The sequence below is a fragment of the Rhodnius prolixus genome, unplaced genomic scaffold, assembly GCF_049639745.1.
Source record: "Rhodnius prolixus isolate KJV_2025 unplaced genomic scaffold, Rpr scaffold_12, whole genome shotgun sequence".
Lineage (NCBI taxonomy): Eukaryota > Metazoa > Arthropoda > Insecta > Hemiptera > Reduviidae > Rhodnius > Rhodnius prolixus.
Window position 1 is genome coordinate 1,387,325 of NW_027411635.1, and position 25,446 is coordinate 1,412,770.

The 25,446-nt window shown below is 35.3% G+C and overlaps 1 protein-coding gene across 1 annotated transcript in view; it reads left to right on the forward strand.

Annotated features, from left to right (window-relative positions):
- The first annotated feature begins 287 nt into the window (after positions 1–287).
- The window catches only part of Hr51 (photoreceptor-specific nuclear hormone receptor 51), a 70,230-nt gene continuing 45,071 nt past the window's right edge, over positions 288–25,446 (forward strand). Inside the window, exon 1 of the mRNA XM_074142802.1 lies at positions 288–793. Within this exon, the coding sequence (XP_073998903.1) occupies positions 760–793 (34 nt within the window). The 5' untranslated portion in view covers positions 288–759. The remainder of the gene's footprint in view (positions 794–25,446) is intronic.

Below are 25,446 nucleotides of genomic sequence, written 5' to 3' on the forward strand. Positions count from 1 at the left end.
GTGTGTGTGTAAGGGCTACGCGAGGTCCTTTATAAGTGTAGTAATAAAAAGAAAACAGGGTCAGAGTTGGGAAGGGATTGAAGGAGGGTGTTGCCAGGATTGGAAAGTAATGCCGAGCTCCCAGAATCAAGAAGCCATGTCTCGGCATATAGGCGTGGCTCTAAGCAAACAAAATCGAGGAAGGAGTGTCTGTTATTTGTGTTTTCAATGTAAAGGGGCAAACTGGGTTTAAATACTGTGGGGAGGGGAGGTTCTCTCTGGATTAGATAGGGCAGAGGGTTGACAAAGGGGCGGAGTTTATCATCCCCACTACACGGCTAAGGGGGCGAACACTTTGGTGGGGATAGACCAGAAAATATTAAAGAGGATAAGAATGTAGTACGCGGGGATGATGTTAAATGGAGACGGCCTGACTGAACCAAAGTCTGGGCCGGGGATGGCTAGTACAAACTCCCCGGGTAGCTCTATCAAAGTCCTCCTTTTAGTTTAATGTGATAGGAACTACTGGATCGACGGGGGCGTGACTCCTCCCGCGTCAAGGGGATTAAGCCCTCCTACCTTGAGGACCCCGCGCGCTCCTTCTACAACACAAACAGATACACCTCGTAGAGCGAGCCACCAACGGCTGGGAATCAATACGGCAAACCTACCCACCAACTGCCAGCGAGCGCCCGACCGACATCTCTTCAAGAGCCCCAGAAGCAGACGGCCTGTTGGAAGAGCTGGGACAACAGTACCAGGAGGTCGCCCGTTCGTGAGATGTCGCTGCTACAGCAAGATTCCGATGGATCGCGTAAGTACAATCGATTCTAGTACACCTCAAAGCTACATACACACACACGGACACACTAAATACAACCGCTTTCTAGCGCTCCTGCTAAATCCATTTCTTTGACTCCTACTAAATCTTCATCTATCTAAAGCTCGACTAAAATATCCATAGCCATTTTCTATGCTTTAATTGATAATTCTAATTCCACATCCTATGATCACGATCCTTCGTTGGATTTAAAACCTTGGAATCAAAGAATAAAGTTGAATTAAAAATAAAAACTATTGTGAAATACCCACATACTACTGCAATAGCTTTCATAGTTATATTTTATCTACAACTTAAAATTGTTAGTAAACAATTCTACTGATACTGTGTTGTTTAGTAACATGACTAAAGACGGAATCGCGACATCATTATTAAAATAGTACTCGTACCAATTTAAAGAAAGACCTTGTCATTAGAAGAAAACTGCTAAAGTTGAAGTTCCAGGTGTTAAAATCCTTATAGAGTACTGAAATAACATTACAAGAAAAGCTAAACTTCAAAACTTCTCTATAACATTATTCATTTGAATTCCCCTAATCCGAAGTTAGTTTAAAGAACATTACTGGAACCATTTTTATCCACTTATGATCGGCTGATTTTAAAAAACAAAACCTAACTGTATGCTAAACATTAAATCGAAACTATCCGTGGTTTTTCGTTTTTGAATTGCACAAAAAGTCACATATTTGACCACTCGGTTTCCTTTAAGACGTGTATTTCCAAAAGGAAGAATCACCCTCAACTACTTGAACGTATGAATTTTATTCTAAACAATACTTTTGAAAGTGTCATTTTGTTGATTTCATAATGGTCTAAAAACATCTAGCTCAAATATAAAAGCCTCGATCAAAAATTAAATCATTCTGATTATCCGCCACACCAAACAAAGATATAAAGTGTCCCAAATTGTTTCTTCACAGCATCCTTGGGCGACCTTTACCCCAAACCCGTCGTTTATAATTCCATTTCCTACGTGTCATATCTAAATTTCTTAGACCTGCATCCACAACTACTTCAGGGTCTTTTTTCCGCCAGTGTAACCTATCTATCAACCTTGTGAAGAATTTCAAAAGTAATTTTTTAGTCCAATTACTAGCCTGCGTCCAGTGAGAATGATTGGTTATATGTATAAGGATATCCAGCTCAGATAAATCGGAATAGAGGCTACAAAGCTAAGAAGTAAAAAAAACCTGCTAAGTAATGCCAAAATTGCGCGTTCATTAGAAATATGGGTGCCCATATTCAGGAATATGACGGAAGCTGAAAGAACTTCATAACCACTAAAGCTGTAAGATTGCTGGCTTAATCTCTACCGGCTGAAGAGGAGAAATGGATTCCGATGAGGTCTTTGGCGTCCAGAGCTGTTTTCAGTGGCTGTGCCCCTACCTTCTACAGACATTCTCTGGTTACAGGCAATATACTGTCTTAACACCGGGCATTAGCTGTTAAGAACCTACTAGGAAGAAGGAATCTAAGAACCAGCAGGCTTGATTCGAACTCAGGATCTCCGCGTTGGAATCACAGTATACGCTAACTCACTACCGGACAGTTTAAATTCCTGCTAGAGGCTGCAATTTTAATTTATCTAAAAATAAAAAAGTAGACATCTTCGTTGTCCAAAAGTTGTCTCTTATAAACTAAATTTCACTCTGCTATAAAATAGTGTTCAACCCAAACAGTGCGTTCAGCCAGTTGGGAGAATAACCGCAATTTTAGTAACCCTAAAATTTTTTGCCAAAATATCAAAATTGGGAAATATCTGCACGATTAAAAATGAGATTTACGCGACTTTGTTTTCCAGCTTTTGCCCAAGTTATGGACTGACAAACTTTTATCTCTGAACTGGAATCTTTACCAAAAAATTAGATAGGTTTTATAAATTTGCTAGACTCACTACATTGCAACTATAAGTTATGAATGCTGCGTAGTATGCTAACAGATATACTTCAAATTTGAAATTTCGGGCAAAAATTTTGTATCTTATTTTTATTGATTCTTCTTCACATTGGTAGAACAGAACAATATGCAAGAATACGTTAGAGCAGCGGTTCCCAACCTGGGGTACGCAAAAAAAAAGTTATTATGGCGGAAGATATAAAAATTATACAGATATATTATTAATGAGAAAAAAATTACATAATAAATGATTCCTACAACTTAATTACAAAATTATTTTAATAAAACTGAATAACATATAAATTGACAAGAATTAAGCACTCATTCGATACTGCAGTATTTTTTTAAAAGTAAATATATTTGTATATCAAAAATTATTAAATGATTTCTTGAAAATGTAAAAATTCGACAAAATGTTGCTTTAGTTTTGACTAATATTACACATGGCCCGCATATAATTTACTTCTCCTTTATTAACGCTTTGCTGTTTCAATTTACGACCCCTGCAATAGTTATTGGCTTGAAATGTTTACCTATTCATAAATGATTTTTCGAATAGGAACATATCATACATATATGTTCTTTACAAGACACATTATATTCAGATTGTTTTGCTGTTAATTTAAAGTTACGATACGTGAAATCAAGAATACGATTATTTATTTTTTTTATTTATATATATTAAGGGGGGTACACACTAAAGAAACAATCAGGTAAAGGGGTACACTAATGAAAAAAGATTGGGAACCGCTGCGTTAGAGTAAATATTGTAAGTTACTCCATTACTAGAAGTGAAAGCAAATCATTCAAAAATATTACTTTTTTATACTCTCATTTCTATCTCTGGACACAGTTAAAGGTTTTGTTTTTTTTGTTATAATTTTTACTTATATTGGCTTCAATTAGGCATTAATTTGTTTTTTAAAGGAAACGTGAGTTACAGACCGCGCCGGATGTAAAATATATTTACTAACAAAAGCGGTAGGTTTTTTAAAAATAAAAATAGACGGTAACCGGAATCTACTATAAAATATAATTGAAAATGTGGTTAGGTCCGCAGTGATATCTAATTTACGACCCCTGCAATAGTTATTGGCTTGAAATGTTTACCTATTCATAAATGATTTTTCGAATAGGAACATATCATATGGATATGTTCTTTACAAGACACATTTTATTCAGATTGTTTTGCTGTTAATTTAAAGTTACGATACGTGAAATCAAGAATACGATTATTTATTTTTTTTATTTATATATATTAAGGGGGGTACACACTAAAGAAACAATCAGGTAAAGGGGTACACTAATGAAAAAAGATTGGGAACCGCTGCGTTAGAGTAAATATTGTAAGTTACTCCATTACTAGAAGTGAAAGCAAATCATTCAAAAATATTACTTTTTTATACTCTCATTTCTATCTCTGGACACAGTTAAAGGTTTTGTTTTTTTTGTTATAATTTTTACTTATATTGGCTTCAATTAGGCATTAATTTGTTTTTTAAAGGAAACGTGAGTTACAGACCGCGCCGGATGTAAAATATATTTACTAACAAAAGCGGTAGGTTTTTTAAAAATAAAAATAGACGGTAACCGGAATCTACTATAAAATATAATTGAAAATGTGGTTAGGTCCGCAGTGGTATCTGATTTTATCCACGCATGTTTATTGTATTCCTGGCTGGTTCGGATTACATCCAACTTAAGTACAGAGCTTTGACGGTAACATAAGTGAAGTAGAATTCTCTACAACAATGGATTGATATCCCGAAACCTGACAGAAATACAATAAACGTACGTTAAAATCAAAGATAAAATGTTCAAGAAACTCACATAACTTAAGGTGATTACCTTCAAAATCTGAATTTTGTTGTTAATATTCCATAGATTTTGGTTGGAACAAGGGAGGACCCTGTTCCTCAGGTACTACAGCTAAATGGAGGCTTTTACCAAGGTTCGCCAACTGCTTGTAGGTCTAGTTAGTTCTTGATTAGGAAATAACATTGATAGACGCAGTCTGCGAAGCCAAAAAGCACAGGGCAGGTTAATTTCACCACAAATAACAAGTCCGCCTTTGTCTTCGTGCTTCCAGGGACTGGAGAGCTTCAAAGCGCTTTATCCTTCCTGTAATACGGTTTCCAAATAACAGAAGCATGTCCCACGATGCTGCCTCTATACATTCGCTGAAAGAAAGGTTCCCAAATTTGGGATTACAGTTCAAGGTATTCGTCATATAGTTTTTCCTATTTTTTACGACGATGGCGGACTAGTCTTTTTTTAAGCAAAATGGTGAAATTGACTGCCCTGAGCTCTCTAGCACGCAGACTGCGTTTAATAATGTCATTTCCAGTCCCGTTTAGTCGTTCCCAGATTTATATGATTAGCGACATCATTTCGACTATATGAAGTTATTAGAACGATAATATTTCTATTATACAGATTTCCACCCAGCGTCAAGGAGCAAATCTGAAGAACTTAAATACAAATTCTTCAAAAGGAGGTTTCAAAAAGCTAAGAGAAGTATAGGCTACAAATAAATTAGATTGCTAATAAGGAACTATTGGTAAACAAAGTAGATTTTTAGAATTCAGCGTGAAAGTAATAAACCAGACTTTTGTGACGTGCTAGTAGTATAAAAAAGAAGAAATTTATAATATTCATTGAGAAAAATCTCTGCATTGTTTAGTCTATAAATAGATCACTTATATTTATAGAACGATTTTATAGACGTGTGACTTAAAAAGAATGTTTGAAGGCATTTCACCTACGCGACAAAATCTCGTTATTTCTTCCGACCTACGTTGTAATTTATTATTATAAATTTACCTCAACTTAGAATCTCTTTAGAATATTTTAAAATATTGAATGAATGCCTCATCAACCTCTAGCCGCTGTTTCACTTTTAAAACGTTTATTCTTCTAGAATAAAAATAAATAATAATAATAAAAAAAAGATCAACGGGTCGGCAAAAGGCCGCAATAATCGTGTCAACCTAATGTTTATGGATTCCCAATAAGATCTCTAATAAAAATGAAAGCCCAAGCAGTGGTGCATCCTAAATTTTGACCCATGCCATGGAATTAAATATTTCATCTATCAAATCTTTTCTTTTAAAAAGCTTTAGCCTTCTATGGCTTTTTTAAAACTATAAATAAATTATTACCTGAAATAGATAGATCCATATTATCTCATTCTATTTGTTACCTAAAAGCACACCCTAAACCCAATAAAATCAATATTGTCTGACTAAAGGTACACATGAAAGTGATTAATCTTACATATGTATATAAAGTATGGCGTTGCGGAGAAAATTAAAAGCCGATTAGTTCAGTCGCTACTCCGGAATGAGACATTTCATTGCCATAAATATTATAAACGTATAAAACTTTGCAACGTTGTACTTTAGAGATAAGTTTATTGATAAGAAAAACACCGCTTTAGTTGAGTTTGCTGCAAAAAGTATTAGATCCTTTTAGTTGTGATATGCATACAAAATGCAGAAAAAGTCATTAGAAAAATACTCGAAAAAAGATGCTGAAACTGAAAAACCTATTTAGTAATTGTCAATTCCGATTTTTGGCAAGTGTGGAATTTTACTTATACATTTATATATTCTAGAGGTTGGCCACAGTGCTCATGCCATTCTATTAGTACTTCTTTCGGTTCCGTCTAAACTAAGTAGGTTTCTGTACGATTCTTAGGCAAAGTATGAAGGTATGTGATTTTCCTCCGAGAAGCCGAACTCTGTGCATATCAGCCACAATACGTACAGTACCGTTTCCTTTTCTTCCTAACAAAGCCTACAAGGGTTATTCGCTAGTGATCCTCAGGCCCTACGATCACCCTAATTGCCACTTCGGCCTTATCTTGGACCACCTTCCCTTAGAGCTATGTTGCGGTGAATCTATGTGAGAACCCTAATAAAGAATCGTTTTTCTCTAGCTCCTTAATTGAAGTTCCACCCATTCTTTGGTGGCAGTTCTTACGAAAAACAAGAGCTCCAGGGACTTGTGAGTGTTCCGTAGAATCTCTACCAGGCTTTAGAGCATTCATTGCGAACTCAGACAAAAAAAAATCTTCATTTTGGCTACCACTTCACGTCAGGACCTCCTACACTTACCTTTCACAGTCTTTACAGGACTTGATAACCTGTATAATTGCCTTACTATCTGAGAAGATGACAACTCTAGAATTTGATTATCCCTTGTTTTACGATTCTCTGCAGGCTTCTATAGGATTGTCGGGGATCATAACCTTGGATTACTCCAATACTTGATTATACAAAAATAATCTAACAACAAATAATATACATTTAAAGGTTTATTTATAATTCCCTTTTTTAGGTAAATAAAAAACATTATTTAACAAGTTTGAGTCGAATTTTAAGGAACCAACAAATTACATATTGAATGAATGTTGCATAAGTATCAACTGATACTCCTACAAGAACTATGTCTGTTTCTTCTTCTTCAATATCCCCATGGCTAACGTTTCCAACTTGCTTTCCTTGACAAACGCTTGCAACACCAGATCCCTCTTCATTCGTTCATCATGTAAAATACTGTTTACGTGTCAGTCTGGTATAATCGACTGGAATTTATCAATTTCTACAGGAGTTACCTACGTAGTATTTGACCATCAGCGTGTGTATCATCTGCACACAGTGATGAGCCCAATAAAGTCCAACTCCCAATTCTTTCTACCTCTCGGTGCTGTTTATTAGGGGCACTAATTATATTTTGAGCCTAATAATAAAAAAAAACAGTAATTTGTCAATGAAAATGACTTTATTGTTTTTCAAAATATTCTCCTTTATGATCTATACACTTCTGCATGCGTTCAAACCACTTGTCAAAGCATTTTTTCCATTCCGCTTGAGACACCTCCAAAACTTTTTGAATGCATCAACGGCTTCTTCTGCCGACGAAAATCGTTGTCCACGTAATTTATTCTTGACGTTCGGAAACAAAAAGAAGTCATTTTGTGCCAAATCAAGACTGTACGGCGGATGACCCATTAGTTCGATTTTTTGAATGCTCAAATAGTCGGTTGTTAGACGAGATGTGTGACAGCTGTCATTGTCTTGATGAAGAATGATCCGACGGCGCTTGTTTGTTTTCCTTATTTCATCGAAGACTTCCGGCAAACAAATGGTTGTGTACCATTCAGAATTGACCGTTCTACGTTCCTCTAAAGGCACTGTTGCCACATGACCAGTTTTTCCGAAAAAAACAGGCGACCATTTGTTTCGAAGTGCTTCGAGCGCGAACAACTTTTGTTGGATTTGATTCATCTTGAAACACCCGTACAGTCGACTGCTGTTTAGTTTTCGGCTCATACGCATATATCCATGATTCGTCACCTGTTACCATCTTATACACGTCTTTTGAAGCACCGCCTTTGTATTTCTTAAGCATTTGTTTGCACCAATCGACACGAGCATCTTTTTGAGATTTTGTCCGATTATGTGGGATCCGACGAGAACAAACCTTTTTCCCGGCTAAATGATCATGCAATATTTTATATATGCTGGTGGAAGTAATGCCTAAGGTTGCCTCAATCTCACAGTATGTCACATGACGATCTTGCATTATTAGTTTTTGCACAGCATCAATGTTTTCTGACACAACAACTGATTTTAGACGACCTTCACGACTTTCGTCGGTGAGCGAACGACGACCACGATTGAATTCGTTATAACAGCGTTTCCCAGTGGCAAAGAATGGGGCTTTATCGCCAAAAGTGGAAGTAAGTTGATCGATGCACTCCTGTCTTGATAATACCACGTCGAAAGTTGTAATAAATCATTGCACGAAAATTTTCACGAGTTAATTCCATCTTTTCGCTGAGACACAATTTTCAAATGACTGTAAACAACACAAATCGCGCTCAAATAACAAAACGTTCTGAAGAAGGTTATGGTGAAAAATGTCAAATTTTCAAGTGGAAATGTCAGATAGCACCTGACAACACTCAGTGTTGTCGAGGCTCAAAATATAAGTAGTGCCCCTTAGGAACCACGCAGAGTCTCCTGAAAATTTTAGGCAACGCCTTAAGACCTGTTTTTTTCCGGAAACTTTCAAAGAATTGCCAAAAATGTTCTCAGGAGGTATAATGCGGGGGAAGATTCGAAACCAAGTCTGCCTCCAAGTAGGCAGACAGAAACCAACACACTAATTTCCAAAAAAACGTTTTTTTTACACTCAAAGAACGGTTACTTCCCGATATAACTAAAAATAGAACGTACGATTCCAATACTTACCAAAGACAGAACAAGTAAATCAAAAATTTAATTATTTACCTTAGATTTATTGAAGCAATTAAAAGAATATCAATTAATACTTAACTAGATTTCAATTACTTTTAATTGCATGACTATTTTTACAATGTTAGTTTGATTGCCCATTAAATCTTAAACAATGATTACAGTGTAACCATGAAGAAATGGTTGGCAATTACAGTGTAATTAGTATAAGAGAAAGACGTATGAGTGTTCACACTAATTTTTATTTTTTCTTACCGCTCAAAAGAAGATGTTTTACAATAGGAAATCACAGGACGTTGAAATATTTAGTTTAGTTTAGGTGTCACCAAAGAATCAAATAAAAACGTTTTGGACAAATTTGGCGTTGCAAATTCATTGAGTAGATTTACACTTTTATAATTTTCTCAGTAAATAAACACTTCAATGATTTCAATTTAACACGGGAAAGGTCTCGGACCTTCCTCTACGTTTGGTTTACAATATATTTTGTTCGTAGGTTTTGGAACTCTAAAACATTATTTAGTAAATCTTAACTGCAATGTCGAAATTTCTAGGTATTAAACATTGCCAACTTAGTTTTCTAAGAACATTTCGGTTCCATTTCATTATCTCGACAGAATTCTTAGGCTAAAGTTCTGAACAAATCTCTTCAGGTGTTATGTTGTGGCTATCTCATGTTAATTAATTTTAATTTTAAAATCTTTGATTCTGGCAACCCAATAATTGTTAGAGACGAGTAACATAGGCACTCTGAAGGGCTCAATCTTCATTTTTCGTTACCCTGGATTCCTTCACATCCAGGAACACACAAAAAGAAAGAATCACAGTAGGGTAAAGTCGGGTGAGATGGCCAATCGGGAGAGATGGCCAACAGCCGAAATTTAACCGAAATGTCGTCCGACGGCGCTGCGTGACCTCTCAAGTGATGAACCTCCATGTCTGACTACAGTGAGTTAAGTTTGGTCTGCGTCTAAGCGTTATTAATTAACTCAGAGAATAAAAACATTATCGTCTCAACAAAAAAATTTATGATAGTTGCATACTGCGTGCTGCAGCGAATGTATGTGTCGAAATTTTAGTGTTGTTTTTTACATATCAGGAAAGTACAGTATACATTAATGAATCCTAACTTCTAAAACTGTCAAAAAGTACGCGTTGAGTTATTTTATCATGTTGGCCATCTCTCTCTAGCATTCGGGACAGATGGCCATACCAACAGTAGGGATAGATGGCCAATTATTTTTACTTTTTTATTTTAATTTTTTTTTGAATATATTGGTTTCGTGACCGTAAATTACTAAATTAAGGATTTAGAATTGGCGAGGAATCGGTCAAATAAAAACAAGAACTCGTCTTTTTCGCCAACCTTTCGACAAATATATTCCCTTCTTCAAGGCCTGGATATTACAAATACAAAAATACAAACAATTTAGAGAATCAGTAATATAGAAAAATCAGTTAACAAAATTAACAATTAACGAAAACGTTAAACACAAAACATCGGAAAAACCAAACTTTTGTAGCGGTAACTGTGTGTATTGTTTTATAGTGTTCCATTTTTTGGGCAATTATGTTGACTACTAATTCTGTATCTATATAAGGGTTCGTAACGGTTTTTGGTTCTTCCGATGTTTTGTGTTTAACGTTTTTGTATTAAAAGAAATTTCCCAGTATCTACTGTATTTACTCTTTTGTCAAAGTATAACATTGTAATTAGTCAATTGTATCTGTCCCATCTCTTTATAGTCAGTCATTACCGAAATACCGAAAAAAATTAATAAAATAAATAAATAAATAAATATATATTTATTATTGAAAATATTAAATAAGTAAATATTAAGTAACCACTCAATTTTTTCTGTTATTTTTACGTTTTACTAGCGCAATTTCATTTACAATATGTGGCCATCTCCCCCAAGTTACACTGGCCAACTCACCCAACCCAGTGGGGATAGATGGCCAATTGCTATTTTCTTTTTGTAAGAATAAAAAAATGTTTCCCTTAGCATTTTTTCTGAAATTTTTACCTCATCTTATGTTTGTGAGCGTATGAGGTTTCCAAAAATAATAATAAAGTAAGCCTAGCCCTTACCAAAAATTTGCAGGCAACCTCCAAATAAAATGGTGGCCATCTCACCCTACATTACCCTATCCTTTTGTTGCTAATTCATTGTTTTCGATCAACCTCGTAGAATCATCGATGAGCCCTCTACCTTTTCTAAGACTTTCAAAGCTGCCCTGACTGTTCAAGTAAAATTCTTACTACACTGTGATCTATTGTTTTCTAATTATTTCAAGCAAACAGCAGTGTTTGGCCAAGACTTTCGCTAGAAAGACAGCCGTAGTGGTAGACTGACCTCCATATCCTCTAGGCCAGCACCTTGATCTAACTTTCCTGCGTTGATCCATCCGTAAAGCTGGTTAAATTTATTGATTCTGCCCTTGTCATGAATTCAATTCAGACTCTCAAGCCTTACCTGACAATACTTCATTAAATTTTCATTTGCACTCTCTCAGCTAATAGAACAGGCAAGCTCTGCGGCTTAAAAATGTATACATATCTGAGATCGGCAATAGATTTCAGTCTTTATTCATTATTTTTACTTATGGCATTTATTTTGTGGAAAATTTTTTTAGAGAGCATTCTGTGGTAGGCGCTAGATGACGTCACGCAAACCGGAAACGTTTCTGTTAAGAACCACTACTGCAACTTTTACTAGAGCTTTGGTCGAATCCGTCTTTCCGGAAGTGTGTTTTTGCCTTGAAGAAGTAAAGAGATTCTTTGACCTCTGTAATTTTACTGAAGTTTATAGGAATGAGCTAGTGAAAATTATACATTTTAACTTAATGCTTAAAAAAATTAAACTGCAAACTAAATAATACTTGAAATATGTGTGAATGAATATATTTTTGCCTCCATATGTATATTGATGAGCATTTTGAGGACGATATGGAGTAGTTTTCAAGTTTGCGCTTCTTTTTTTTTCATCAAAAATTCCTCTGCCAAAAAGCTTTAAAATTTCTGCACTTTCTGCAGTTCAATTTGCAGAACTTAGTTGGTAAATCTTTGAATGCAATGGCAGTTTAGGAATAGAAAAATTAAATAATTATTTTTTGTAAAGTATAACTTGCCTTGAATCTCTTCAGATTAAGAAAATTAAGATTTCTTAAGATTAAGGAAGGTGTTGAAACCAAAACATCTGGAATAATGCACTTCCGTATGATGGATTTTAGATCTTAATAATTCGTTTCCGTAAAGCTTGTAAGGTTTCAAAACAGACAGGGGCGGATCTAGAACGTCCGTTTCGGAATCTGATAAATATATTCCCCAAAATTTCTAGTTTTAAGAAATACCAAAATTACTTTTGAATTAGTAGAAAATTATTCGCTTAAAACTATGAGAATTGTAGTAAGACAGAGTCTAGTGAGTATGGCGCAGACAGATCTTTAAGTTATTCGACCCCTCGCATAAATATTGTTTTCTTGCAATCGATTTTCGAATATCAATTTACAAAACGTCTGTGTATGTTAGCCTGTCCGTTCATAGGGAGTATTACTCAAAAATAAAAAAATTCTATAATTTGAAACGATTGCTATACTTCCCCTTAACAAGTGTAAGAGCAGAACGTCGCTTTAATGTTACGTAGGGGAGCCCTAATCCTATCATCCTACCAAATTTTTATCAAATTCGGGCTAAGATTTACAGAGTAAATTAGTAATAATAATTTTGGAGGGGGCTTTACATAAATGGGGCTAACTCCTCTCCCATTCAATGTACAGCGTCGAGACCCCCCAAAAGGCACATCTACATAAAATTCCGAATCGAATGACACCTCATTCATGAAAATTGGTTTATTCGTTTAGTCGCTACGCAGTTTACAAAAAAAGGTAATAAATTTTTGACTGAAAATGCAACTTTAAAGAATTGTTATGAACTCACAATTTATACAAAACTGATTTTATCAAAGACCAAGATACGCAGCAGCTGGGTTTTGCAACCATAAAAGTTTTGCTTAGAACCTAAAAGAGCCAGTTCGGCTGCCTTCTCATTGCCAACGTTTCCTCGTGTCTTGGGACCAAGGATAAAATGAACATATTAGAGTTTGTAAGGAACTGAACAAAGAGTCTCAATAGCCTGGCGTTGATTAGATAGGCCAGCGTTTCCCAACCTTTTTTGGTTCGCGTACCACTTGGTAGTACATCATGCTAAATTTTACCACTTCGTAAAAATGATTTATTTCGTGAAATTTGTTATTCCGAGTGTATTATTTTACTATTGTATTATTATCTTCATTTGTATAGAGTATCTGTTACAAAGGAGTTCAAGTTTATGTCCACTTTATCAACTTTGCGAAGTGTAAGATCTTGGTTTTAAAACTTTTTATAAATAATTAAAAATTGTGTACATATTTTTTTCTTCAAGATTATTAATTAATTAACAAAGTTCTTCTATAGGATTATTATATTTGTACCCAAATCTTCTAAATTAATTTCTTTGAAGCATTCAACTACCTGTAAGTACCAATTAAATTTAATGTTGCTTGGATAGAGCTTACTCATTACAATCAGTCTCTTTAAGCAGATCTTTACATAGTTATCATTTAAGTTCTGTCACATAATAATTCTATCAAATTTTCTTTATCTTTTATCGATAATGATGTAGCTTTTCCCAAAATTTTCACGTATTATAGGAAAGAACGTTTCTTTGATATTTTTATGCTTCATTTTATTTTTTTAAATTTTTTATATCCGCTATTATTGATTATTTTTCGCGTACCACAGGTTGGGAAACGCTGAGGTAGCCACTGAATGCCTCGATTGTCGCCTAATAGAGTATATCACAATCTTCTTGCAATGAGGATTTCTTTTTGAAGAACTCCTTGTTAAAGTAATTAGTAGCGTAACAATTTCTGCTGGCAAAAATTGTAACAAACAAGCCTGGGATCTGCGAGGCATGGCTGATTGCAGAAATTGCTTCATTCATTCTAACCAAATTAAATCAACGGGCTGGTGATCCTCAGGCCCATTCAGATCAGTGGTTTCCAACAATGTGTAGAGAGTATATTATCCTTGAGGATATCCAGGAAGTAGGGAGTAGTTCGTTCTCCGGTACCGTCTTCCTTGCCTATTGGCAGATACGAGGGGGTACCCAAAAAAAACCGGAATTATTTTTTAAAAGCTATTTATTTACAAATTTTTTACAGAACAACCTTATCCCCTTCAAAATACTCTCCATTACAACTAATACATTTGTCCCACCGGTGCTTCCACTGTTCGAAACATTTTTTGTAGTCATCTTTAGAAATGGCTGACAGCTCCTTCTTCGTTTTTTTCTTGACCTCTTCAATGTTGTCAAATCGGTGACCTTAATATGCCCTTTTTCATGCGTGGAAATAAGAAAAAGTCGCACGGAGCCAGGTCAGGCGAGTAAGGTGCGTGGGGACAGCGGAACCATGCCATTTTTAGCCAAAAACTGTGTAACAGAGATGGCTGTGTGTGCAGGTGCACTGTCGTGGTGGAAGAACCAGTCTCCTGTTTGCCACAAATCGGGTCTTTTTTGGCGAACACTATTGCGCAATCTTTTCAAAACTTCCAAATACAAGGTTTGATTGACGGTCTGACCTGGGGGGACAAACTCTGAATGGACTACGCCTTTGGCATCAAAAAAGTCGCCACCCAATTAACAATCCATGTCGATGACAATACATCTTGGCCAGAAAAACACAGCATAAGGCCAAACGGCTTCTTCAGTTTCGACGCGCTTCAAACAAAATGCTATTTAATATAATGATTTTTAAGATGTTAAATTAAGTTGATGGACTGAAGCGGCTAATCGTAATATTGCAGGCACGATACCATTCTGCCCTGTATTCTTGATGAATGGCCCACTGTAGAACCCCCCCAATGTTGCTGAAAGACCCATGGATAGCCGATCATAAACAGACAATAAGACGCCGGATATCAGGCCCCTCAATATTACACTTGCCTCTTATAGTTATATTTAAAAGCCAATCTAGAAAATTGTATCTGTCTTTAAGTAAGCAGAAATAGCAAGTTAGATTGGTAGGGATAGGGAATTCAGATTGTATAAATTAGATTGGCACCACTGGCAACACTCTAATAGATTGCGGCACTTCATGCATATGTTAATTGGGACTCAATTGTGTTCCCTAAAAGCAAAAGTGAATTATTTCATTATAAGTTTCTCTGGGTTTAATGCTAACTGAAGCACCAACTGTGCTTCATCAACAGACCCGCCTTGCATTACCTCCAAAATCTGTTGTGAACGCTCAGGCGAATTTCTCTTGTAGCGGATGAGAAATAATAGTTTAATAAATTTAGAAAATAATCGTCTATTATAATATATCACGTAGGCAATGTTTAAGTGCAAACTATAGTTTTCTCTATGTGACCAAACTAACTATTTAAATTCTTAGCTGCAGGTTTTTCCTTTCCTTTTTGCTGTGCATTCTTATCCTGCTCATCTTAACCTTTCTAATAGCACTGTTATGAAGGTTACAATGTTTAGTACAGTGACTCCCATTAATATTTGGACAGTACATACAGAAGTTAAAAATTGACGAAAATTAAAAGTGGCACCCATTTATTCAAATTTTTATAAATTCATTTCATTTTATAATTACTATTAATTAAATAAAAACTATTTAAATAAGTACATAAAAATGTTTTGGTAGATTAAAAAAAATATATATAATAATAAGAGCAAATTCTACCTCTCATAAATATTGGGACACTATTATAATTTATAGTTTGTCCAAGGTTTTGCCCGAATATCTATACAATTTGTAAATATATATATTTATTAAGCATATATTCAATATGAAATTAATAATTATATTAGTTTATATAAATCAAGCCAGGTATAACATGTCGCGCAAAAATACAAATACAACGATTGAACAAAGAAAAATTGTAATTTCTTTGCACAAAGACAATAAAAAGTGTTAGAGAGACAGAAAAACTGATCGGACCTAAAACATCTACTGCGTGGAACATCATTCAGCGTTACCAAAAAGAAAAAAGAATTGTTTCAACCCCACAAAAAGGCCGTCCTCAACTGCTCTCTGAGAGAGAGCAGCGTTATATATTAAAAGAATTAAAAAAGATCACCGACTTAGTGCTCCAAAACTTCAATGTGAAATTTTTGACATGTTCAGAGAGCAAAAAAGGAGCAGAAACAGTTCGGAGAGTGCTAAGAAAACTCGACTATCATGGTAGAGTAGCCTGGAAGAATCCTTTTGTCAGTAAGATAAATCGTGTTAAGAGAGTGAAATTTGCCGAAAAATATTTCAATGTAAATAGTGACTTTTGGAATGATATACTCTAGCGATGAATCAAAATTCAGTTTTCCAGTCAGATGGAAGGGTTATGGTCTGGAGGAAAGCGAATGCTGAACTCGAAAAGAAGAATTTACAGCCAACTTTAAAGGGTTTTAAAGCTGCACCTCCGGGTGGAGGTGGGTCAGTTCTGGTTTGGGGCTGGATGTCCGCATCAGGATTTGGAGAATTAGTGTTTATTGATGGAATGATGCACAAAATGGTTTATAGTAATAAACATTTGGTATTTTAGGGTCTTCTAAATTCTACCAAGATAACGACCCCAAACCTACGGCTTGGGTGATACGTCAGTGACTGTTATATAATTGCCCAAAGTTTTCCAAACCTCTCCGCAGTCACCGGATCTTAATCCCATTGAACATTTATGGCAATATTTAGCCAGTGCTTTAAGTAAACGAGTAATATCTAACAAAAATGAATTAAAACGATATTTCCTGGAAGAATGGGAAAAAAACACCACCTGAATTAACCAAAAACTTGTTTCATCCATGCCTGATCGTTTGAGGGCTATTGTAAGTCAAAAAGCAATTATTAAATTATTACCAACCAATTATTAAATAGTAGGAGATTTTAAATATTGAACATTTAAACTCTAGCACTTCTGGTGTCCCAATATTTTTGAGAGCCTTATTTTACACTTTTTCAAAAAGTGCTACCTAACAGTTTGGAATTTCATCGATTTATACTTATATATAATTTCCACAGATGTTGCTAATGTAATTTAAAAAAAAAAAATTCCAAACTTTTGTATGTTGTTTTCATTTTCCTTTTAAATCATTTTGTAATAGGTGTCCCAATATTAATGGGAGTCACTGTACATTATACTTCATTTATTTTTTTTTTTTGTATATATTTTTATTGACTAAAGATTGGTGTTATCTCTGCGAAAATTTAAATTCTTAAATAATCTTTTATTTGATCAATCTAGAAAATTCACAACGACCTCTATCCCAAAAACTGATTGGCAGCGAGCTGGTATCCATACTTAAGCCAACTAACTTTAGAATACAAATCCCAAGTTTCAAAAATGAAATTAAGTAAATTGCAGTAAAAGAAAGATTGATTGCTATTAGACTGAAAGCGAGATAAAATTGATGGACATATCAGAGAACTTGAGTAGTCCGCGCAGATCTCAACGGCCAGCCGGTATTGCAATATTTCTTAGTATGCTCCCCAATGCAGTCAAGACGTGCCTAGATTAGCTGGTGATTGTTGCCACATTTCTCATCCAGCATCCCTCTCGGCAGCCCACTAAATGGACCGAGTATATATTCAATCTGACTATACCCAAACTCTATCTCATCGTTTCATCATTTTTCACAGCAAAGGAATACAAAAGATAGGGGCCAGATGTAATGCTCTTCAGCGCGCTGATGAAACTCTTGTTTTTTGTCGTTCAAAAATGCATTTATTACTGCTCTTACCATTCCTAAGAGGGAGTATTATTATCGTGCAGATTTCTATTTTGAATATTTACCGGATATGCATATTTTAAGATCTATTGGGTTTTTACAAAAAACAGTTCGTGGCGATGTGGTCATAATAATTAAAAAAAACAATGAAGCAGAAAGTTCAAATACAGATATTTTACTAAATCGATATTTCAGTTTCACTCATCGTACACTCATTCAAAAAAGTGTGTACATCTTTAATCTTTTTTTGGAACATTTATAAGCGCACTTAACCTCAAAAGTTTAATACCATTTTGATAATAATTTACAACCACATCACTTGTCCTCCTTTACAAAAACTTACAGTTTGAAAATGTAAGCATAAGTTTGAGTAAACGACAAAATGTCACAAAAAAAAAAAAAATCAGCAGGTACCCAACATTTCATTCATACGAGGGTCGTTTGAAAAGTCCGTGCAAAGTCAGAGAGATAGCACCACTGGCGCGTATCGAGGTTATGTTTAGTTAGTAGCATCTCCTGGAAGAACACCCACCAAGTTTCAGCCAGATCGGTCTATTTCTTTGTGTTTGGCATTCGCTTCGAGGAAGTCGAGTGATTTTCAAAAAATGGACGAAAAAGAATTTCGTGTATTGATTAAACACTACTTTATGAAAGGCAAAACGCCTCAGGAGACTAAAGAGAAGCTTGATAAACATTATGGTGACTCTGCACCTTCGATTAGAACAGTTTATAAGTGGTTTCAAAATTTTCGGAGTGGCCATATGGGCACAAGTGACGCTGAACGTTCTGGACGCCCTGTTGAGGTTACTACTCCAGAAATCATTGATAAAATCCATGATATGGTGATGGATGACAGAAGAGTGAAGGTGCGTGAGATTGCTAGTGCTGTGGGCATCTCGAATGAACGGGTACATAATATTTTGCATCAACATTTGGACATGACAAAGCTATCCGCAAGATGGGTGCCGCGATTGCTCACGCTTGACCAAAAACGAAATCGTGTGAAGTGTTGCAAGGACGGTTTGCAGCTGTTCCTGAAGAATCCGCAGGACTTTAAGCGTTGTTTCGTCACTGTGGATGAATCATGGATACATCACTACACTCCTGAGACCAAAGAACAATCTAAACAATGGGTTACCAAGGGGGAATCTGCGCCAAAAAAGGCGAAGACCGTTCCTTCGGCCGGAAAGATTATGGCGACTGTCTTTTGGGATTCGCAAGGAATAATCCTCATCGACTATCTGGAAGAGGGTAAAACTATTACAGGTGCATATTATTCATCGTTATTGGACCGTTTGAAAACCGAAAAACGCCCACGATTGGCCCACAAAAAAGTCCTTTTCCATCACGACAACGTACCAGCTCACATCTCAGCAGTTGTGGTCGCAAAATTAATGGAAATAGGGTTCCAACTCGTTTCACATCCCCCCTATTCTCCAGACTTGGCTCCCTCGGACTACTATTTGTTCCCCAATATGAAGAAATGGCTGGCGGGAAAAAGATTTTATTCAAACGAGGAAGTGATTGCAGAAACGAATGGCTATTTTTCAGACTTGGACAAATCCTATTATTCGGAAGGGATCAACAAACTAGAGCAGCGTTGGACGAAGTGTATAAGCCTAAAAGGAGACTATGTTGAAAAATAAAAAAGGTTTACCCCCAAAAATTAAGTAGTTTTTATTTTTGCACGGACTTTTCAAACGACCCTCGTACTTCAGCTCGTAATTTCAGCTAGTTAAAAATGTTTATATGTTATACAAAGAAAAGAATAATGCCAATTTCAGTCATGATTTTCTTTTTATTTTGCCAAGCTTTCGACTTTGAGACTAGGTCATCTTCAGGGTTTATTGCCTTCATGATATTTTTACGTAGTTATTGTTAAGTTGGTACATCCTCTGTCTTGACTCATATGAACCTATTGAAACCTTATGTGTTTTATTTAAATTTTGTTCTAATTTTTTCCCCCTATTTTTCTAAACTGATTTCTCTTACTTCTACTGGGAATTTTTCTGAGTACCTTAACTTCGGCTTTGGACAATGTTTTCATGAAACCTAACAGAAGATATTAACAACACATAATAATCCATTGTATTATTGGGAATATTAAAAATAATTGATATCATTTAAGTAATTTTACTGCATTAAATTTTCATTAATATTGTTTAGAATTCATTAGAAGATAGACCTTTATGCTGGCCATTTCGTTCGTAATACATTATTTTTTGTTAGAGTAATAAAATTTATATTACATCTTTATAAATAGTAATATAAAAACACTTTATTTATTCCAAATTATTTTCTGATTTATTTTCATTATGCTCTTTATTCTATTAAATAATCATCTCAAAAAATATAATAAGAATTCAGTCAAAATTGATCAACCTGAAAGTGCCACTTTACAAATTTATTATTAATTTATTTAGTTATTTATTTTCTAAAAATAGCTCCTACGACTTATTACAAAAAATTATTATTTTCAATTGCATACTTTACAAGGGTCATTTTAAGGCAATTACTACTATGTTCTATGTTTGTAATATTGAATCAATTACAATTTAGTGTAAAATTACACAGCGTAATTTCTGTGGCGAGGAGGAGCTAGACAAATTACACATTAAACTTCGGTAATATAGTATTTTAAAAGTAAAGAAAAATTTTAGCTTCTTGCTAACTAACACAAGGCGAACAAACAGTTGATAGTATAATTATTAAAAATAACTTTTTTGATAACTCAGGGAACCATAATATAAGTTTCATAGTATGACAAGCAGTAAGTTGTAATTCCCTTCATATTACGAGTATTATATAGTTGAGAGGGGGGAACATTTGAACAGGAGGGCACCTTTGAACAGTTTTGATTTCTCGCACAAATATTTAAAACATTTATGATTGGTAATTTTCTCCACATGTTGTGGTAGACCTGCTGTATAATTGACAGAGTTTTCCTTCGTTTTCCATTGTTTGGTAGAAGTCAGAATTGAGGAATGTTATATTTCGTAAGGTGGAAGTAAAATGTTTTGTTGCAACTTTGGAAGTGTATTGTGAAGATTGTAGTGGACAAGGTGTAAGTATTATTGGTCCATATTACCAGTTGGAATCCGTATTTTTTAAAACCTAGTATTTACAAAAGTCTATTTGCTTGCAAAAAGTGTTGCAATATTATATTTTCTCTTATGGAAGTAGAGGGGGCCCATTTCAACATCACAGTTAAAATGTGCCCAACCGACCTGCAAGTTTGTGACTTTTTTTTTGTTTAATCGCAGAGAAGGGGAAAGTGGTTCCGAACCTACATTAAGGAGCGCAACTAACCGAATATTTTGTTCAAACTGCCTAAACCCATCACACTTCGGGTACAACATGCCGAACTGAGTCATTCTTGATTTTTGAATTAGATTTCAGTGGTTTAAAAGAGAAAGTAATGTAGTAGTGAGAGAAATAACTGATAGAAGGTAGATTCAGAGTAAAGTAATATCATTTCTTTCTATTTTATATTGTGTTCAAAGCTACCCCACCAGTGGGGCAGATATTAACATTTGACACAAAAATTTAAATTAAAAAAATATAGATATGTATGTAAAGTACCAACTGTTTATTGATATAGATCTGTTAAGAAGACTTGAAAGTTGTAGAAAACAAAATAAAAAGGTTCAATAATACGATTCTGTGCACTCTGTAACAGAAAATATAAATTCTGTTCAAATGTGCCCCCCTATACCCTAATAACTTTTTTTTTTTTTTAAATTAATTGAAAACTTTGAGAATTGTATTTATCTTCAAATCTTGCTAGAATTGATCAATTAAAGATTGATTTGATTTAGTAATTTAGTCTGGGAAGGCTGAAGGGTAACGAAGTCAGAGCCTAGTACAAATGTTACTACGAGTGGCCCTATTGTGCGAGGAGGATTATAGTTCAGAGCCCCATTGCTCGGCTTAGTGAACTACCCTTCACTTTATAGCCGGTGACCACAATCAAAGCACCAAATCTGGCCGAGTTAAGTCCACTTGAAGGACTTAAAGACATGATGAAATAAATTTCATTAGAACCAACAATGTCCATTTGGATTTAGGAACCGTACATCTATATATATATATACTACCAGTGATTTCTCTAAGTATGAAACCAGATTAGTATTAATGGTAAAGTGGTTCAGTGTTTTGTTGGAAGTAAGATTCAGATAGTTTTGTTATATAACCAGTTTAAACCACAATAGCGCCCGAAATCCTGCCTAAAAACGGTTTTCTTGGAAGAAGTTAAATAAAAATAGACTAAAATATGAGCAAAATATGTTTGAACTTTAATTGAAATCAGTTAACACGTACCGTGCCATGTGTACCACCGGTGGTACACGTTCAACTTGATCTTCAGGCTACCACTAGTGGTAAAACGCAGTCACATTTATTTAATGCGTTAAAAACATATATTTTATGACAAATATAATTCTGATTTCTACCAAAAAAAATGTGGTATTATTATAGTATTATACAAAATGGAGTATATAACAAAACACGTAAGGTTATTTAATTGTTATACAAGGTGATCCATTTAAAACGCAACAATCGCTAATAACTTTTTGGGAAGGCGGAATTTCGAAAAAACCCACAAAGTAAACTAATGGTTTTTTTTTTGGTCTAGTTTTCAAATTTTTCACCCCCGATGCTATATCTTCATTTTTGGCGGAGTTACGGCCAAAGACCCGATTGAGGTTTCATAAGAACTACTGGTTTTGACAATGATTATGAAAACTACATAGAAAACTGTGAAAAATGACGTTGGCCCCGTTCCGATATCTCTAATATTAGTCGAGATATTTAAGATCAAATTTACAATTTCATCTATTCGTGAACTGTTTTCGATATTAATTTTCCACCAGAAATAAACGTTTTGGGAGGTCCTCTGACTGCAAAAAATGTAATTTGCGACGCAAAGTAAAAAAATAATAATAATTGAAGATTTTAAAATATGAAGTTTAATGTAATGGTAATGGGAGAATCATGATAAACTTGTTTTATCATCAAATAAAAGCAATCATCACATCATTTTAATGTACTACGTATGCAAGACTTCTTGAACTCTGATTACGGTAAGAATATCTTGCCAGGGTGTTGGTCTAATCAAGAGCGTGGCTTTCTAAGTGAAAGATCACCAGTTCGAATCCGGCGCATGCAGTTATTCATAATACTTAATACATCATAATACTTTTTTAAATAAAATGTAGTCATACGAGGGATTCGAACTAGGGATCTCCCACTAACAAAACCACATTCTTGTCCACAGACCAACACCGCAATCATAGGTCATGAAGTCTTGCATACAGAGTACATTAAAATGATATGTTGGTTGCTTTTATTTGATGATAAAACAAATTTATTCTGACTCACCCATAACTATTACATTGCACTACATTCATTAAAATCTTCAATTATTATTATTTTTGTTCTTTGCGTCACCAATAACATTTTTTGCAATCAGAGGACCTCCTAAAACCCGTATTTCTGGTGGAAAATTAATATTGAAAACCGTTCACGAGTTGATAGAATAGTAACTTTGATCTTAAATATCTCGACAAATATTAGGGATATCGAAACGGAGTCAACGTCATTTTTCACAAGTTTTGATTTAGTTTTCATAATCATTGTCAAAACCAGTGGTCCTTATGTAACCCCAATCGGGTTTTGGACCATGACTCCGCCAAAAATGAAGATACAGCATCGGGGGTAGAAAATTTGAAAACTAGACCAAAAAAAAACATATAGTTTACTTCGTGGGTTTTTTCGAAATTCAGCCTTCCTAAAAAGTTATTAGCGATTGGTTCGTTTTAAATGGATCACCCTGTATATGCAATAATTAATAATTACATTTAATAATGGATTTTGTTAAAGCAGAGGTAGGCATAAAGACGACTTTTTTGGGGCAATCGCTGCTGCAACGTCATCACTCTTATAGTTTTCTCTCATGCTACTTCAGTACCGAATTTTTTTACATTTTGTTTGTAGCAAGAAATGCAACGTTGTTTTGCTGTCCTCGCTTTGCCCTCTTTCTTTTTAATTTCGTCATCTACAGTTTGTCGCAGTTTCTGAAGACGAGCTGTTATTTACATCCTCAAGTGGTACACGATGTGATAGCTACGAGGGTCGTTTGAAAAGTCCGTGCAAAAATAAAAACTACTTAATTTTTTGGGGTAAACCTTTTTTATTTTTCAACATAGTCTCCTTTTAGGCTTATACACTTCGTCCAACGCTGCTCTAGTTTGTTGATCCCTTCCGAATAATAGGATTTGTCCAAGTCTGAAAAATAGCCATTCGTTTCTGCAATCACCTCCTCGTTTGAATAAAATCTTTTTCCCGCCAGCCATTTCTTCATTTTGGGGAACAAATAGTAGTCCGAGGGAGCCAAGTCTGGAGAATAGGGGGGGATGTGAAACGAGTTGGAACCCTATTTCCATTAATTTTGCAACCACAACTGCTGAGGTGTGAGCTGGTGCGTTGTCGTGATGGAAAAGGACTTTTTTGTGGGCCAATCGTGGGCGTTTTTCGGTTTTCAAACGGTCCAATAACGATGAATAATATGCACCTGTAATAGTTTTACCCTCTTCCAGATAGTCGATGAGGATTATTCCTTGCGAATCCCAAAAGACAGTCGCCATAATCTTTCCGGCCGAAGGAACGGTCTTCGCCTTTTTTGGCGCAGATTCCCCCTTGGTAACCCATTGTTTAGATTGTTCTTTGGTCTCAGGAGTGTAGTGATGTATCCATGTTTCATCCACAGTGACGAAACAACGCTTGAAATCCTGCGGATTCTTCTGGAACAGCTGCAAACCGTCCTTGCAACACTTCACACGATTTCGTTTTTGGTCAAGCGTGAGCAATCGCGGCACCCATCTTGCGGATAGCTTTGTCATGTCCAAATGTTGATGCAAAATATTATGTACCCGTTCATTCGAGATGCCCACAGCACTAGCAATCTCACGCACCTTCACTTTTCTGTCATCCATCACCATATCATGGATTTTATCAATGATTTCTGGAGTAGTAACCTCAACAGGGCGTCCAGAACGTTCAGCGTCACTTGTGCCCATATGGCCACTCCGAAAATTTTGAAACCACTTATAAACTGTTCTAATCGAAGGTGCAGAGTCACCATAATGTTTATCAAGCTTCTCTTTAGTCTCCTGAGGCGTTTTGCCTTTCATAAAGTAGTGTTTAATCAACACACGAAATTCTTTTTCGTCCATTTTTTGAAAACCACTCGACTTCCTCGATTCAAACGAATGCCAAACACAAAGAAATAGACCGATCTGGCTGAAACTTGGTTTGTGTTCTTCCAAGAGATGCTACTAACTAAACATAACCTCGATACGCGCCAGTGGTGCTATCTCTCTGACTTTGCACGGACTTTTCAAACGACCCTCGTACTATAAACAAGAGAACTTAACGATTGAAGATTAAATGAAAGATTGTATGATGATAATCAACCTTTAGTAAAAATATCAATTGTCCTGAACGACAAGTCAGGCCAAAATGGCACGGAACGTGTTAAGAGGTTTATTTCAGTTGGTTGAATTTGAACAAAACCTGGATTGTAATCAGGTAATCTTGTAACCAAAACGAATTATACGAACCACTACTATCTTCAGTTTTTGGATTATAACTTTTTTAATTAAGCAGAATAATAATGATGGAGATGGCCATGCTAACCG